This window comes from Gracilinanus agilis, chromosome 4, assembly GCF_016433145.1.
Source record: "Gracilinanus agilis isolate LMUSP501 chromosome 4, AgileGrace, whole genome shotgun sequence".
Taxonomy (NCBI): Eukaryota; Metazoa; Chordata; class Mammalia; order Didelphimorphia; family Didelphidae; genus Gracilinanus; species Gracilinanus agilis.
The window spans coordinates 289394881-289413565 of NC_058133.1; the positions used below are offsets into that span (position 1 = coordinate 289394881).

Genomic DNA, 18685 nt, shown 5'->3' on the forward strand with positions numbered 1-18685 from the left:
GCCACCAAGGCCAACCCTACACATGGAAAAGAATGTCTTAAACAATGGATCCAAGGGCTCAACCAGTCTTTGCTTGAAGGTCTCCACTGAGGGGGACCCAATTTTCTCCCAAGGACACCCACTTTATTTCTGGATTGTGCTCACTGTCTGGAAATTCTTTCTTACCTCAGAGAGTTAAAATTTATTTCTTTGCTCAGAGGGGTTGAATGAGTTGCCCAATATCACACAGCTATGTGGGGTCTTCTTCAGACACTTAATAGCAGTATGACACCAAGCAGGTCATACTGGAAATGTTTCTCCCACTCTGAGTCTAAGATCTTTATCTGTTAAATCAGGGCAATAATTATATGTAAGGTGGGTAAACCTATTTCATAAGGTTGCCATGATGATCAAATGAGATGATATAAGTGAGTGTTTTGCAAACCTTAAGTTTAGATCACACTTGAGTTTTTTTTAAACCCTTCCCCTCTGTCTTAGAATCAATACTGTGTATTGGTTCCAAAGCAGAAGAGTGGTAAGAGGTAGGCAATAGGGGTTAAGTGACTTTCTTGGGGTCAGCCAGCTAGGAAGTATCTGAGATCACATTTGAACCCAGGACCTCTCATCTCTATGCCTGGTTCTCTACCCACCAAGCCACCCAACTCCATAAATGTTGGTTTTTGTGATCATTCTCATGCCAGCCAGGATTCCATTAACACCACACTGTCTCCTCTCATCACTTCATAAACAAAACATACTGACAGATCTCAAACGATGAAACAATCATTTCACGGATAAATGAATGAATAAATAAGTTAAATTTGCCTCTTTGCAACCCAGGCGAAGCATGTTATATTGGATAGAAAGATCTGTACACGGAGTTAGGAAACTCTGAATTCAAGTTCTTTCCAGATCTGTATGACCCTAGACAAGTTATTTAGCCTTCCTTGTCCCTAGTTTCCTTATCTGTTAAAGGAAGGAGCTGGCTCTTCCAGTTCCAAGTTTATAATTCTGCAACTTCTACCTATTGCTCCTAATTCTGTTTTCCTTTTTAATTTTAAGTATTATAATACTGGTTTAAAGTATTTTAATACCAGTTTAATAAGTATTTTAATACCGGTTTGAAGAATGGCGAAGGCTATGATAAACAAAATTACTCCATTATGTTCTCTTTTCTTTAACATTCACTCATGACCTACAATAAGGGGCGAGGGGCGGGAAGTTTGGAGTTAAATAGCATGAAAGAGATGGAAACACCTGTTTCCTATAGACATAGCTTATGTATAAGGAACAAAAAGATATTTCACGAAAGAAAAATTGTCCTTTCTTCCACACTGCTAAAATAATGATCAAGGGAAGGACTAGATGAGAGACAGGATTTGCAGTGGAGTGAAGGGATGAGAAACGTTCACTTGAAGTCCCTTACAGTCTGAGGAATCTTGTTGTGGAGGGCTGGGAAAAGTACGGGATTAGGCTGGTCCCCTTGAAGCTGGCTCTCAGGGTTGGCTGTGGAAGCCTCTGTTTTGTATGGGTAGATGAGATGCTGTGGGGGCTGGCTGGGTTGGTGGGGTCGAGAAGAAATGCGGGGGTGCGGTTTGGCAGGGGGGTTCGCAGGAGGGACAGGCTTCATGTGGGGTGCTGGTCCCATCTTCTCGTGGAATTCTTTCTGCGGTTTCGCCAGTTCCTGAAGGCTATGGGGCGTGCTGCCCAGGGGATGTCCAACCTGAAAGTAGGGATATCGAAGCGCCTGGAATCAATAAAGGAGACATAATTAGATAGAGGAAGGTCCATTTTTCCCAGGACAGTTTTCAAAGTTCCTTCCCAAGTTGCTCAGGTGTGACTTGACTATGGTGAAGAGGGTAGCAGCAACAACAATAGCTAGCATTTATGTAGTACTTTGAGGTTTGCAAAATGCTGTACACATATTTTTTCATATATGGGTGGCTCTGTGGCACAGTGTTAAGAGTACCGGGTCTGGGGACATGGACACCTGAGTTCAAATTCAGCTTCAACCACTTACCAACTGTGTAACCCCAGGCAAGTCACTTTCTCCTCTGTTTGCCTCAGGTTCCTCATGTTATAGAGAAATGAGGTAAATCTTAATCTTTGGTTAAAAGGAGGGATAAAGGTGAAGAAGGTATTAGGAGGAGGAATGAAAGGGGATGGCTGAATGTAGGGAAGGAAGGAATGAGGTGGTATATTGGATGGCAAGGGAATGAATGGGAGTATACAGGAGGGTAGCTGGAACAAGCTTGACACTGAGGCTAGAAACAGGGGATACTAGGGAGATATAGGCAGGATCCTTCAAGGTGAGGAAAGGTTATCTCTATAGATACAAAAGAGCTGGGCCAGTCAGAAATGTTTAAATATGCCTTGAGGGCTTCTCTTGTTAGTTTCTAAAGTCCTGTGAGGGAGGAGCTGAAGGGCTCCTCCCTGTCAGTCAAACTAATGGCAGGAGGAAGTCTTGGGTAAGACTTCCTGCCAAGATGGATGCCCGCAGTTCCCTCAAGAAATAAAAGAAAATTATTCCTTCCCTCTTCAACCCTTGCCTTAATTTTCAACACAATGATTCACCAGAGGGTTTGAGTGGGTGACAAAGGGGATTTATTAATACCAAAGTTACTCAAAAAGAGAGAGGGGTTTAGGGTTTTGTAACAGCCACTAGGGAGAAAGCTGCAGGTGGGGGAAGGGTCACAGGAGAGTTAGACTGAGAGAGAGCCTGCTCTCCTAGTCAGGAAGATTTGGTTGCCTTAAAGTAAAGTATTTACTAGATCAATAAAATAAGAGATAGCTTGATTTAAGGATGTTCTACTTGCCTACAGAAAAATAAAACCCACAAAGTCTAGTCACTAAAACCAAAACCACCCTTCCTCCCAGAGCCCAAAGGGAAATTCAGGAAAGATAACAGGGAAGTAATATGGAGAGGATCAGGGAGAGGTCCAGAGAAATAAGCTAGGTTCAAATTGCCCAGAGACAAAATCACAGGCCAAGCCCAAGCCAAAGGCAAAAGCAGAGCCTCAGATGGAATGTCAGCTCTCTTCAAGCCTCAGACTCCAACTGCACTTTTGTGAAGATTCTAAGACTCAACTGCCAGGGCTGTTTGCAGTTGACTCTTGCCAGAGCAAAAGCCTCTGTTGCATCCTTGCATTACACTCATTTTTAAAATGGGGATAATAATAATAGGACCTATTTCCCAAGGTTGTTGTGAGGATCGAATGAATTTAGTACATACTAGAAGCTGTATAAATATTAACTATTATTATTTTCTCATTTCACCATCACAAATAATTCTGTGAAGTAGGTGTCATGAAGAGCAATAATAACAACAATAATGGATAGCATCTATATAGTACTTTACAGCTTTCAAAGTAATTTATGAATATTATTAGTCAATCCTTATAACAATGCTTCAAGGTAGGTTCTATTTTACAGATGAGGAAACTGAGGAAAGCAGAGGTTAATTGACATGCTCAGGGTCAACAAAAATAAGAAGCAGACAATTATCTATGGTCTCCAGACCAGGAGTTCTTACACTAATATTTGTAAATGTAAAGAAAGATATTTTGGTGACTATATTTCAATATAATAGATTTCCCTTCTGCTCCTCTGTATTTTATTTTATCTATTTTAAAACATTATTCTGAGATGAGGACTTCACCAGGCTGCCAAAGGGATCAATGACAAAACTGTCTAGATCTCTTAACTCGGTGTAGAATTTCCCTCTACTGATGAAGGCTGGTGATTCCCCTATGACTATATCCTTTTTTTTTTAGAAATTTTTAAAAAGATGTTTTGTTTTCCCAGTTACATGTAATAACAATTTTCCACATATAGTTTCTGAAGTCATAAGATTCAAATTGGGTCCCTCCCTCCTGTCCACTGCCCTGCCCCTCCCGGAGATGGTAAGCAATTTGATATCATGGTAAACATATTTCTGTAGTGTTTGTTGGTGTAAAAGAATTCTCATAGGAAACCAAAACCCTAAAATAAATACACAATTAAACTAAAGTGAAAAAGAGTAAGCTTTGATCTGCATTCCGACTCCAACAGTGTCATCTATGGAAGTGGATAACATTCTTTATCATAAGTCTTTTAGAACTATTGGGAATCATTATTCTGTATTGCTGAGAGTAGCTAAGACTTTCTTGGCATAATTTACATTCTTAAGAGAGTTACATGAGGCCCTGGAAGGCAAGTGACTTGCCCAGGGTCACATAGCTCATAAATGTTTGGGACAGGATTTGAATGATCCCAGTGGCTTTACTGACATATACTTTAAAGTTCTTTAAAGTTGCAAGGCGGGGGCAGCTGGGTAGCTCAGTGGATTGAGAGCTAGACCTAGAGATGGGAGGTCCTAGGTTCAAATCTAGCCTCAGACACTTCCCAGCTGTGTGACCCTGGGAAAGTCACTTGACCCTCATTGCCTACCCTTACCACTCTTCTGCCTTGGAGCCAATACACAGTATTGACTCCAAGATGGAAAGTAAGGGTTCAAAAATAAACAAACAAATAAATAAACAACCTGTTGAGCTGCACAGACTTACTTTTAAAAAAAAGTTGCAAGGCACTTTACATATATTATTACTTCATTTGAGGTCCAGATTGTTACTAGAGGTATTATTACCTTCCTCCCATTTTATAGGTAAGGATACAGAGGCTCAGAAAAGTAATGTGACTTGCCCAAAGTTACACAGCTATTATCAGAGACAGGATTCAAATCAGAGTCAGACTCTAGGTCTATCATACCTGCCTATATACTATATGGGACATAAATTTTAAAAACAGATTTAAGGGAACTACCAATGGACATGCTCTATTTCAATGCAGCCAATTTAATGTTGCCTTTTTTGTCTCTACAATTCAGACTATGCAGAAACTTGTATTCTATCAGCATAGCATACTGTCCATACTGAGTCAAAGATAACTAGAATGCTCAAAAATAGTAATGTCGTACACTGCTTATAAATTTTTGCTATTTTATGTATTGGTTACACACACACACACACACACACACACACACACACACACACACACACACACACATATTTTAAACCTTTACCTTCTGTCTTAGAAGCAGTACTGTGTATTGATCCCAAGGTAGAAAAGTGGTAAAAGCTAGGCGACAATGGGGGTTTGCCCGGAGTCACACAGGGAGGAAGTGTATGAGGCCAAATTTGAACCCAGGACTTCCCATCCCTAGCCCTGGGTTTTAATCCCCTGAGCCATCTACCTGCTCCCAGTTACAAATATTTTTGACAATGCCAGCTATCAGCAATTATTGTTGTTATTATTGAAAAGCAGTTTGGATCAGGCCTCTAGTTTTCAATTCTAATTCTGATTTCATCAATGATTTCTTAAATGCCCTTTTCCCCCCTCTTCTTTTGTTGTGTGTCATAAATATGTCTTTTGAGCCAACTCAGCCTGTTTCTACATTTTGTGGTAGTGGGGAAAAAAAATTACCCTCTTACTACACAATGAAATGAAATGATCCTGGAACATACTAAAAATGTGATCTGCTAAATAAGCATCATAGAACACATTTCAGCTCAAGTCCTCCAAGAAACAAGTTATATGCTAACAACTTTGGTCTCTGAGAATCCTTGGGAAATTATTATACAAAATCAGAACCACAAAATGTTGACACTGGAAGGGACCTCAGAGGCTTTCAAATAGAATCTCTATCTGGACAAGGATCTATAATATATCTAGCAAGTGCTCACCTCGTTTTTGCTTGAAGATGTTTAGGGAGAGGGAACCTACTACCTCTGGAAAGCATCCTGCTGTTTTTCAGGATTGCTCATATTTTTAACAAGTTTTTCATAATCAACAGGCCAAAATCTTGTTTCTTGCAACTTCCACCCACTGCTCCTAAATTTTGCCCTTTGGATCAATCCGGCCAACCTCAATCCCTCTTTCAGAGGGAATCCCTTCAAATACCGAAGAGAGCTATCATGCACTATCTGGGGCTTCCTCTTCACTAGGCTAAATGTTAATAATTTCTTCAATTGATCTTCCTAGGCATAATTTTCACACTTTTTATATCAGGGTCACTCTTCTCTGTATGCTCTCCAGGTTCTCAATGTCCTTCCTAAACTGAGTTCCTTTTAGATAGCCACACCATGAAAGGTTCATAGATTTAGAGCAACAAGTGGTCTTAGGGGCCATCTACAAAGTTGAGACCTGATCTCTCAAATTCCCAACTTTTACATTGTGATTGCTTTAAAAAATGGAAACTGTTCTAAAAGGTAGCACACATTTCCCTGTCTTATCGAAAACAACATAACTGAACACAATTACCCTTTTCAATGTATGCCACTTTGTACTATTTGTGGATGGAATGTGAAAAGAAGCCTGTCTCTCATCGCTGCCAGAATCTGTCTGGAATAGCCACAGGTCTGTGACTGCCTTGGTTCCTTCTAGGACCCTTAACTTGTAGAAGGCCTTATCTTTCCCCCTCCAGCCCCCATCATGATTACTGTTGAGGGCAACATCTTCCTTCCAGGCCCTCAGGCTTACATCCTAGGAGTCAGTCTTGACTCACACACCGCAAGCACTCTGTTGCCAAGGTCTGTTGATGTCCAAGAGATGCTGCGACATCTCTCAAATACACCCCCTTCACTCCTATGACACAGCCACCATTCTGGGGCAGGTCCTCATCCCTTAACACATGGACCACTGTGGATGGGTCTGACTGCCTCACGTCTCTTCCCACTCCATTCTCCATTAAGCTGCCAAAGTGATTTTCCTAAAGGGAGAAGGATCCAACCATGTAGCCCGGCTACTCAGCCAACTCTAGTGGCTCCCCATCACCACCAGAAGCAGATACAAAATTCTGTTGGACATTCAAAGCCTTCATAATCTAGTCCCCTTCCTGCCACCACCACCACCTGGCCAAGCTTCTTACAATTTCGCATTCTTCCATCCAGTGACACTGGCCTCCTTGCTACTCCACGAACAAGACTTTCTGTCTCCTGGCTCTCGGCTGTCCCTCATTCATGTAACGCTCTCCTTCCTCATCTCCGCCTCCCTGGCTTCCCTCACTTCCTTTAAGTCCCAACTAAAGCCCTATCTTATTATAGGAAGCCTTCCCCAGCCCCTCTTAGTTCTACTGCTTTCCCTCTTTTAATAATTTTAATAAAATAAAATCCTTTTTATCCTATATATCTTGTTTGTATATATTTGTTTGCTTGTTGTCGCCTCCATTAGATTGTGAACTTTGTAAGGGCAGAGACCACCTTTTACAACTCTTTCCACATCCTCAGAGCTTAGCACAGTGCTTGCACATAGTAGGCTTTAAGTTAATAAATGTTTAATGACTTATTGTCTAATTGTAGAACAGAGGCTGACTTGCATTGGCAGAAGGATTTTCCTCATTAGAAATTCCCGAGACCAGTGATGGGAAAACTATTCCCTGCGGGCCAGATCCAGGCCGTAGTTTGCCCATCACTGCCCTATACCAATAAAATTATACCTCTGGTCCAAAAAGAAAAAGAACAAATGACTTCTTTCTATGAAGAATGAGCATGTGCATGTGTGTGCTCAGTTGCTTAGGTTAGTTTAAGCCAAAAAACCCCCTATATTATATACTTAATAGATGAAAGTTATCTTCTTTAGAATTTTAAATATTTAAAAATCTCAGAGAATTTTAGAGTTAGAGTCCAACAGTTATCTTAAGACAAGGATTATTGTTACTAGGTTTTGTTTTATTACAAAACATTCTTGGTTTTCAGAAATGATGAATTACTTTATAATATTCTCTGAAGACAAAAATAAAATCTTTGTTATTATTATTACTTGATATATAACAATATATCATATGAAATGTTTCTATTTTCTTACCAGCTACAGCACTTCTGTTTTTGTCAATTAAAAAATTCCTAAATGACCACATTTCACCTATAAGCAGATATGGAAGTCAATATAACTTCCATTCAAAGCACACATTGAAGCAATTCTAATTAGATTTGTGCAAATTATTCCTCATGTTAAAATGTAGCATTGTGTAAATGAGAGAGGACCAACTTTGGAGCCAGGAAACCCAAGGTTCAAGGTCTGCTTCTGACATGATAGTTGGGTAAGCATAGACAACTTACTTAGCCTAGTGCCCCAGTTGGATTCCCAAAGACTATGTATATGCTAATCACAATTTCAATCAATGGAGAGAGTTTCCATATGTGGGGGGAGAGGGGTCTCCCCTTTCCCCCCAAGTGACAATCGTGAAAAAAACAAAAATAACTTGAAAAAAATTTTGCACATCAAGAATTAAATAAATATGCCATGAGAAAAATATTAAATAATGGAATATGAAAGAAAACCTGACTAGCTGTTGGTCGCTTTTTGGGATCCCACTGCAACATGTCTCTCATGAGCTGAATTGCCTCACTGCTGGCATTTGGAATCAGGGTCTTTAAATTATTAGGGATACACTGAGGCCAACGGAAGTTCATGGAATTAGAAAGTTGATATCCTTCGGGCCAGTCATTCTGAAAGAAAAAAGAAAATCTTGCTTAGGCAATGATAAAAAAAAAGATGAGAGAAGTTATATATCATTATGAAATTAAAATACAGAGAAAGAACAGATGAATAGAAACAAGTTAGGTATAGTTTATATATATACACATATATCTTTTTGTCAGGTTATGCCTTCTCTAATGGGGGAAGGGAAGGAGAGATATTTTAATGTACAAAATGGGTATTTTAATGTACAAAACAAACAAGTCAATTTTTAAAAACAAAGTCAATAAATAAAAATATCATTTATTTCAAAACAATGTCCTGAAGGATCACACATTATATATATAGATATAGATATATATATGCATATATATATCTATATATATAAATTCTATATATATGCCCATAGTTTTAAGTAGAAGCTCCTAACTAGTCTCAATAGTAACCCCTGGGTACAAAATAAGTACCCGCGGGTGACTAGATCATCAAGGATATATTAATTTTTCATTTCTTTCTCAAGATGCTTCAAGAAAATTCTTGAAAAAGAATAATAATAGCTAGCATTTAAATATCACTTGAAAGTTTGTTAAACATTCGACATATATGATCTCATTTGATATTGGAAGTAAGGTATCAAGAAGGAAGAATACTGGCTTTGGAATTGTGGGTCTCAGGTTCAAGTCTCACTTCCAACATCTGCTGTCTACGCTACCCTGGGCAAGTCATTTAGCCTCCCTGGGTCTCAGTCTCCTCATCTGTAAAATGTAGGAGGAGTTGAACTAGGTGATCTTCAGAGATCCCACTTCAGAGTCCCACCCGGGTCTGGGTCTGTGATCCTTTCTTTAACTTTGGCTTGGTTTCAACATAATAGTTATACAGTAGACATTCTCTCAGATGCCTCTCTAGAAAGAATGGAAACTTCCCGAGAATAGGTATCATCTCACTTTGTCTAGTAAATGCCCAACAACTAGCAGGGTGCCTTACACAGAATAAGTGTTTACTAAATGTTTGTCAAGTGATTATTACAACAGAGTAGGACAAGCGCCAGCCTACTCAGGCTCTGGCAATACCATTCAATTAAATTTAAATACAAATGCAATGAAATACAATACACATTTATTTATTATTTTTGGTACCAATTCAATTTGGTACCAATATACATACACACACACACACACACACACACACACACACATATATATTCTAGAGCAAAGGCTAGGCAATGACGTTTAAGTGACTTGCCCAGGGTCACAGAGCTAGGAAGTATCTGAGGCCAGATTTGGACCCAGGTTCTCCCAATTCCAGGCCAGCTGCTCTATCCACTGAGTTACCTAGCTGTCACAATCAATAAACATTTATTAAGTGGCTAATAGGTACAAGGTATTGTACCTATTACCTATTGTACCTTTTTTTTTTTCATGGCAATAGTAATTGCATCAATACATTTTATTCTGTTTTTACAGTTTTGGAGATCTGGGTCAGCTAGGTGGCACTGTGGATAGGAGTCAAGAGGACTGACTCACTTAACCCTGCTGGCCTTAGTTCCTCATCTGTAAAATGAGCTGGAGAAGGAAATGTCAAATTACTCTAGTATCTTTGCCAAGGAAATCTCAAATGTAGTCATGAAGAGTCAGACATGACTGAAATGACTGAGCAACAGCAACCCATTTCATTAGGAGCTTGGCTACAAAGACAAAAAGCCAGAAAACAATCCCTGCTCACAAGGAACTATGTTTTCTAATGGGCAATGTAACATTTACAGAGATATTAGTTCGGAAATTCTAGCTGAAAGAGCGCCTGAGGACCGTCTGGTCTAAATCCCCTTTATTTTTTATTAAACCCTTACTTTCTGTGTTAGTACAAATTCTACCATTGGGGTCAAGAGCCCAGAGTCACACAGCTAGATAATACTTGAGTCCACATTTGAACCTGAGTCCTTTGGACTCCAAGCCTGGCACTGAGCCACTTGGGTATCCAAAAATCCTCTTCTTTTTTACAGTATTACTCCTGAGTAGACTTTAAGACTGGTTCTTGTCCTACTCTGCCGGTAACAATCACCTGACAAACATTTTGTAAGCACTTATTATGTGCCAGGACACCCTGCTAGTTGTTGGGCGTTTTCTAGACAAAGTGAGATGGTACCTATTCTCAGGAAGTTTCCATTCTTTCTAGAGGGGCATCTTAGAGAATTTCTACTATATAACTACTCTGTTAAAATGAAACAAAACAAAACAAAAACTAAAGAAATGATCACAGATCTAGACCTGGGTAGGACTTCAGAGTTCAATTCCTCCTTCATTTTACAGATGAGGAGACTGAAACTCGGGGAAGCTAAATAAAGAGTAAACATTTCTATGGCACTAGAGAAATAAAGCTGGTGACAAAGACATTCTATTGCCCTCCATAGCTCTCTAGTCCAGAATTGCCTGTCCTACTTGGCATTCTTTTGTTTATTTTCTGGGAGCTCCTGATTGCAAGCTGCTGCTTTATATCTACTGACAGCTCACTGCTATCTCAGCTAGCTAAAAACAGGCCTAGCTTTTGAAAAATTGGCTCAGGGACCTAAATATGAATACTTGACATTCTCTGCTGGATGCTCAGAATTCAGTTTGGCTTTGATGACTTCTATCATCAGTCCTAAGGGCTAGGTTGGGCATGGGAAGCCTACATTTAGGGATGGAGACTTTCTCTCCTTCCTCCCAAGTTGAGTTAACCAACCAGGGAGCGGAGGAAGGAAGAAAGAAAGAGGATGAACTGAATGGGAACACCTCCAGAACAATTTGGAAACCCTGGAACCATTTCATGTTTCTGCATGAAGACAGTACAGAGAGCTTTTCCTCTCCCCTGATGCAGGTAGAAGTTCTCTGGGTCCCAAACTCAACAGAAATGTCCTGGGCAGCCAAGAGAGCTGAGACTTTCTTTACTGGAAGGCATTTCTTATTATTATTATAATTATAACAATTATTTTATTACTTGGCAAAGTGAGCTATTATAAGTAACAATATGAAAATATCAAAATGTGAAAATCACAACATCTAGAAATATCTAGTGACTGATTGTTTCTTTACTCTCATTCACTTATTTAGCAAATACTAAGAACCCACCTTGGGCAAAGTACTAATTTAGGCCCTTGTGGGGAAGAAGGGATGATACCAAGAAGAAAAAAATACAAGATCTCAGAGGTAAGGACTTTACAATCTAGTTGGAGAGGTGATGTATACACACATACACAAAAGGAAAATCATAGTACAAAAATTAAACATCAGTATGAAATAAAAACTATTAGAGCTATCACAAAGCAATGTTCTGAAGAATCAAATATATTTTATAAATAAAATAAGAAAATAAGGAAATTAAGGGCTATGAAAGTTAGGGAGAAAGAAAAATCAAAATGACCTGGGTTATTGAGGGAAGGCTTCATGAAGAGTTTGGGACTTGAACTGGTTTTAAAAGATTCAAAGGAGGGAAGCTAGGTGGCTCAGGGGATAGAAAAATGTCAAGCCTGAAGATAGGAGGACCTGGATTCAAATGTAGCTGTAGACTACTCCTAGTCGTGTGATCCTGGGCAAGTCCCTTAATACCAATTGACTAGCCCTTCTTCCTTGGAACTGATATCAATTCTAAGACAGAAGGTAAGGGTTTTTTATTTAAAAAAAAGATGCATAGGGTTTAGTTAGATAGAAAAAAGGTAGGAAGGCATTCTGGCAGTATGGAGGATATATTGGAGGGGAAAGAGATTAAAGGGAGAAGACAAGGGGAAGAAGCATTTACTAATCACCTACTATGTGCCAAGCAGTGTGTTCAGCACTTTACAGATGTTATAGTGAGTTTCCTAACAATCCTAGAAGATAAGTGGTATTATTATCTCTATTTTACAGTTGGGGAAACTGAGGCAAAGGCTAAAAATGACTTGCCCAGAGTCACATAGCTAGGAAGTGTCTGAGATTAGATTTGAACTCATATCTTCCTGATTCCAGATCCAGCACTCTATCCACCGTGCCACCTGGCTGCCTAAAGACAGAAAGACACATTAGAAAATTATTACAATAACTTTAATAGAGAAAAGAAAGCTTGGATGAACTAGGATGGCAAAGGTTATAGGAAAGAACAGATGCTTTCAGGAGACATTTGAAGAAAGACTCAATAAGACCTGGTGACTTATTAGATATGGAGGTTAGACAAAATTCTGTAAGCCAGAATGAAAATGTACAGCTGTTTTAGTTGTGTCCCAATCTTCGTGACCTCATTTGGGGTGTTCTTGGCAAAGATACTGGAGTGATTTGCCATTTCCTTCTTCAGCACATTTTATGAATGAGGAAACTATGGGTTAAATGACTTCCCTGGGATCACACAATTAATTAAGTGCCTAAAGTTGGATTTTTGAACTTAGGAAGATGAATCTTCCTGACTCCATGCTGGACACTGTCCACTGTACCTCTTAGCTGCCCAAAGGGAGAACAATGGTAGTTACTATACAAGGAAAAAAGATGAAATTTAGGCTAAATTTCCTGAGTTGGAAGTGATGGCAGAACAGTAATATGGAAAAATGCACAATAAATGGTGCCATAGAAGGGATGTGAGTCAGAGACAGAGACAGACATGGGAGTCACCCGGAGAGAGGAAGGGTTGAAGCCAGTTTTAAGAAGAGATAAGCTTTGATAGCTAAGGACTGAGTCTCGGGGAGCCCCCATAAGTAAAGAGCATCAGAGGAAGATGTAAAAGAGGCAGAGAAATGGTCAAGAAATGGAAGGAAGGCCAGTTCAGAGCTATGAAAGTAAAGGGAGGAGGGAAATTTATTGAGGACAGGGGTGGTCAACATTGTTAATGATGCAGAATGTTAAGGAGAGGAGGGCTGAAGAAGGCATAACCTTTGGTGTATGGACCTAGATCTTGTTACCTTTTTTGGTGTTCCCAGCACTTGGCAAATTTTGAATATTGTATCAATTTCACTGGCACCTGGGAAGAGCGGCCGTAGCGTGTAAACTTCTGCCATGATGCATCCCACTGCCCAGACATCAATAGGAGAACTGTAGTTGGTAGACCTCAGGAGAACTTCTGGAGCCCGATACCTGGGGAAACAAAAATGAATTGCTCATTATTACTGTCTTTGATTGAAATTTAAGTTAAAAATGTGATCAATGCCAGTGAAAGATGATCAATTTCAGTTTTTAACCTAGCTAAGCGTAAAATATAAACCTGCCACAGTTTATGACTAGAGATGAATTACTGAAAAAGTACAAGATCCTAATCCAGCAGAATAAAATTATTGCATCATGTGAGATACAGCTCCAGCTATGTTGAGCATCAGCACATTTGTGCCAATACTAAAGAAAGAGGTTTCTCTTATGAGGTTTTGTATAAAATATAGGATGGTACTATGAGACTTTAAGGAACTATGTAGGACCCTCTGGGAAAGTGGGACTCACTAGAATGTCAGAGTTTCTTCAACATCAGAGTCTCCAAGTTCAGTTCTCTTCCATGGTGGCTTTCAGTCTATTTACCTATTACAGCTTATGGGCTAATAATAGTGTTTTATATATATATATATATACATATATGTATGTGTATATGTATATATGTACATATATATGCATATTTTTTTCTGTATTTGTTTATGAGATCCTATGAGCCTTTTGTATCTTCTGAATTTTCCATGGAGTTATAAAAAAAGGCAGACTCACACCCCACATGTATTTGCTGTCCTGAGTGCTTATATGGGAACTTGGGACTTCGCTTTACTCACAACTGGAGAAACTTAGACCCGAGTAATACTATAAACATTTCAGGATAGGGATTCTTTCCCTGATATCCACGAACTCTCAACTTGTGTAGGAAAAAAATGCATTTTGATTTCATTTTAATTGGTTTCCTTTATAATATGTTTTATTTTATACACTTAAAAATACTAATTTAAGTTTTTACTAGGCTTTATGCCATAAAAAAAGTCAAAACTCTTAAGGAGATTTTCCTAGAGTAATTCCAAGTGAATGTTATGAGCCAAAAAAGAAGCTGATTTTCATGGCTAATAAAAGTTAGCTCATTTGGGTTCAATCATGGAGGAGCTATGAATGATCCCTCAAATTTCTTTGCATTTACTTATATGTATGTATGTTTTCACTCATTTACTTTTATTTTATTATATTATTTATTATAATAATATTATATGGTATATTATATTATACATTTACTTATGTGTAAGTACATATACATATTTATATGTAAAAATATGCAAATATTATTTGCATTTACTTACATACATTTCCACCAGTAAAATATAGACTAAAAGGCAAAGATTATTTTATAGGCAAAAAGTCTTTCTAGTTCCAGTAGCACATAGTGACTCCTTAATAAATGTTTCTTGGCGGACTGAATAATATTCTATTTTTAGCATTTTTAGGGAGCTTTTTCTTTAGTACTTTTATTTTCAAAAGTTTTTTCTTCTTTCTTAAATAAGAAAAAGAAAAGAAAAGAGAGCTATGATATTCAAAGGCCTGTATGGAAAGCTCAGGCATGTTTTATCCTTGGATCAAAGTAATACCTGCAAGTCATAAGTTATATTCTCAGATTGAAAAGTTTTTAACAATAGCAAACAAATATATCAATGAGTCATTATTTCAGAGAAATCTGCAAAGCATATGATTGGTGACTCTAGAACAGTGGTTCCCAAACTTTTTTGGCCTACCGCCCCCTTTCCAGAAAAAAAATATTATTTAGCACCCCCTAGAAATTAATTTTTTTTAAATTTTAATAGCAATTAATAGGAAAGATAAATGCACCCATGGCCATCATCGTCCCTCTGGATCGCTGCAGCACCCACCTGGGGGTGGTGGCGCCCACTTTGGAAATCACTGCTCTAGACAAATACCTTTGCAACTAAAGTGCTTTCAGGCAAAAATGCTTTATCTAAAAAATATTCTTTGAACATATGGATAGAACAGGAAAAACTACCCAGCACAGAAAATTACGTGAACTATGTATTCTGCATAACGTGATACTGCCTATTCAAAGTATTTCTCTTAGTAAAACAGCAATATTAATGTAGGATGACAACTTTAATACAATCCTTACAGTGATGGTTCTTAATTTAAATAAATATCATTTCATGCATTTGAGAGAGAGCAAACAACATTCACCATCTTGTAGACACATAGTCTGTATAAGGTGGTCTTGATCGGATTTCTCTGGCTAATCCAAAGTCAGCTATTTTCACAAGTTCCGGTCCCATGCAAAGGAGGTTTTCAGGTTTTAAGTCTCTATGGAAGAAACCTACAAGAAGAATAAAATATCAATTCACATGTAAATTTATCTATTTGCTTACTTATTTTTTCAATTTAAATTTATTTATTTGCTTATTTGTTACTTTAAAGTACCCAGAAAACTCCCTCTCCCCTTTCTCAACTCCCCCCATTATAGAAGGCATCATTTGACAAAAAAGTATATGTATATATGTATATATAAAACTATGTCTTACTTATTTCTATTTACAGTTATTTCTCTGGAGGTAGACAAATACAAATCATTCTTCAAACAATATTTCTATTGCTGCATATAGTGTTCTCTTGGTGTTTTACTCTTCATGATTTTATGTAGATCTTTCCATATTTTCCCAAAATTAATCTATTCATATTTCTTACAAGATGCATATTCCATCACAATTCTATGCCACAACTTGTTTAGTCATTCACCAACTGATGAGCATCTGTTCAATTTCCAGTTCTTTACCACCACAAAGGGAGTTGCTATATTTCAGAGCAAATAAGTTCTTTTCCTTTTTCCCTGATCACCTTAGGAAATACATCTGTGTAACTTATGCATTATGTATATATACATATATGTGTGTGTATTTTGTATATTATACATATTATACACATACACATAAAATATGTGTATCCACACATAAGTACAGATATACTTATAATTTTATCATTTCAAATACATACAATTATTGAGTACATTTTAAGGCATTCATGACTCCATTTGGGGTTTTCTTGGCAAAGGAGGGGTTTCCCATTTCCTTCTCCAGCTCGTTTTACAGATGGGGAAACTGAGGCAAACAGGATTAAATGACTTGCCCAGGGCCACAATGCTAAGTATCTGAGGACAGATTTGGATTCAGGAAGATGAGTCTCCCCAGTGCCAAGCCTGGAGCTCTAACACCTGTACCACCTAGCTATCCACTATCCACTCCTACATTCTCCTGAAGCTATTTCCTCACAAGTACCAATCCAGTTGAGGGATCCAAATCCAAAGGTCTTTTTTATCAGTCTTCATCCTCTTTAGCTTCTGTAGAAAACTTAGACAGGAATGACCAGTCCTTAATCATCTCTCCGGAGTCCTCCATGACACCATTCTCCTGTGTCACTTCATGTCTCTCCACGTTCTTTGTCTCCTCCTAATTAGACCTTTTCCTTCTCCCATCCTTGAAATGGGAGCATTCTCTGGGGTTTTGTTCTCAACTCTTTCCCTCAGTGACTTCATTTACTGACACTCTGGAGTGGTAGGTCTTCTACCATGGAACAAATTCAGACTGTAATAGGTTGGGTGATATTTATGAATGGGCTTTTATGCACTGTCAAGAAAAATAACTCTGATATGGATGAAATGATTTGATAGGTTCATTACCAACAGAATTAAATGAAAGCTATCCACGCCTACCAGTGAGAGGATTATAATATGTCTAACAATCAATATAATTGTCTAATTGTCCCTAAACCCTTTGTCCTTCAGAATAACCCTGTTTCATGTGATGTCCTTGAAGGCCTGATTGTCCAGTCTTCTCTTGGAACAAGCTAAAGAATGTGTAAAATCATAAGAAGTTAGAGAACAATTCTTGGCATTGTCTCTAGTGAAAGGCAGGATGGACCAGTGGGCTGGTTGCTGGGCTAGGCATCGGGAAAATCTGAGTTCACACACTTCAGGTCCTTATTGGAAACATAACCCAGGGCAAGCCACTTAACTGCTCTTAACCTCAGTTTCATCATCTGTAAAATAGGAAGAAGAAGAAGAGTATACACCTCCAAGGAGGGTTGTGAGAATCAAGCAAGATAACATGTAAAGAACCCTGCAAACTTTTAAAGCCCTTATATAAATGTGAACTATTGTTATCATTATTATAGTCACAGAATTTCTACTTCTTTTTAGACAGGCATTCAATCAACCATCATTTATTAAACGTCTACTCTGTGCCAGGCACTGTGTTTATAAAGATAGAGCAAAAGAGTCTCTCTCCAGCTAATATCCTAATGAGAGAATTATTTTCTTAATGAGAATTTTCTTAGTGAGAATTTATTTTTTGTATACTGTATTAATTCCTATAGTTTAGAGAGAATTACTGGGTATTTCATTGCCTGGGATCTAGGTCAGAGATACAGCCCAGTCTGTTACTTTTTGCATTTTCTTTGTCCTTCAGAATGTTAAAAATGTTAAAAAACGCTGGTTTAAAAAAAAAACAGAATTTGGTTAATAAATGGAGATAAGAGTTTTTTTTCCTGTGGTCATGGGAAGGGATGAATAGGTTCATGGACCCCTCTTAATTAGCTATCACTAAATAAAGATGTCTTGAGATGATCAAGAGAGGCTGAATAATGAGCTCCTAAAATTTAATTCATCAGGCTGCTCCATGAAATTCAGGTTGTCCCTGGTTTTTGAGAGACAACCCCCAGAGACCCATATCACTTTCTTCATTGGTAAAATGAGCTAGAGAAGGAAATGGCAAACCATCCTAGTATGTCTACCAAGAAAACCCCAAATAGTCACAAAGAATTGGACATGACTGAAAAACAATTCCTCTCATTCAAGACCATCCTCAAAATGGGGTTTTTCATTGGCTAGAATGAGGACTCTGGATATTCACGTGTCTGAGTAAGCAGTTTCTTTCTACCTAGAATTCACTTCAACTCAATCACACACTAGGATGAAAAAGAATTAAAGGATGTTATAAAAGTGGCTGAGGTACCGTATACTTTTGTGCTGAAATAAACGTCTGTTGACTATATATTTGGTCTCAATATAACATAAGTTTCTAAAAGGCAGTGAGTGATTAATAATGATAATGATAATAATTAGGAGAGTCATTGTGGCATAATGGAGAGAAATACAGCTTCAGCACCAGGTTCAAGACCAGCCTCTGATAATAACAGTCAAATGACACTGGACAAGAAACTTAACTTTTCGGCACCCCAAGCAACTAACTTTCTAACACCATAAAGTTGCAAAAGGGGTGATGATCCTACTAGGAATTTTTTTATACTAA

The 18685-nt window shown here is 38.2% G+C and overlaps 1 protein-coding gene across 1 annotated transcript in view; it reads right to left on the bottom strand.

The window, feature by feature from the left end:
* The window catches only part of CILK1 (ciliogenesis associated kinase 1), a 73300-nt gene that overhangs the window by 13215 nt on the left and 41400 nt on the right, over positions 1–18685 (bottom strand). The window contains exons 5-8 of the mRNA XM_044673407.1: positions 15567–15699; positions 13331–13502; positions 8295–8462; positions 1406–1726 (exon numbers count right to left, since the gene is read on the bottom strand). Of these exons, the coding sequence (XP_044529342.1) occupies positions 1406–1726; positions 8295–8462; positions 13331–13502; positions 15567–15699 (794 nt within the window). The remainder of the gene's footprint in view (positions 1–1405; positions 1727–8294; positions 8463–13330; positions 13503–15566; positions 15700–18685) is intronic.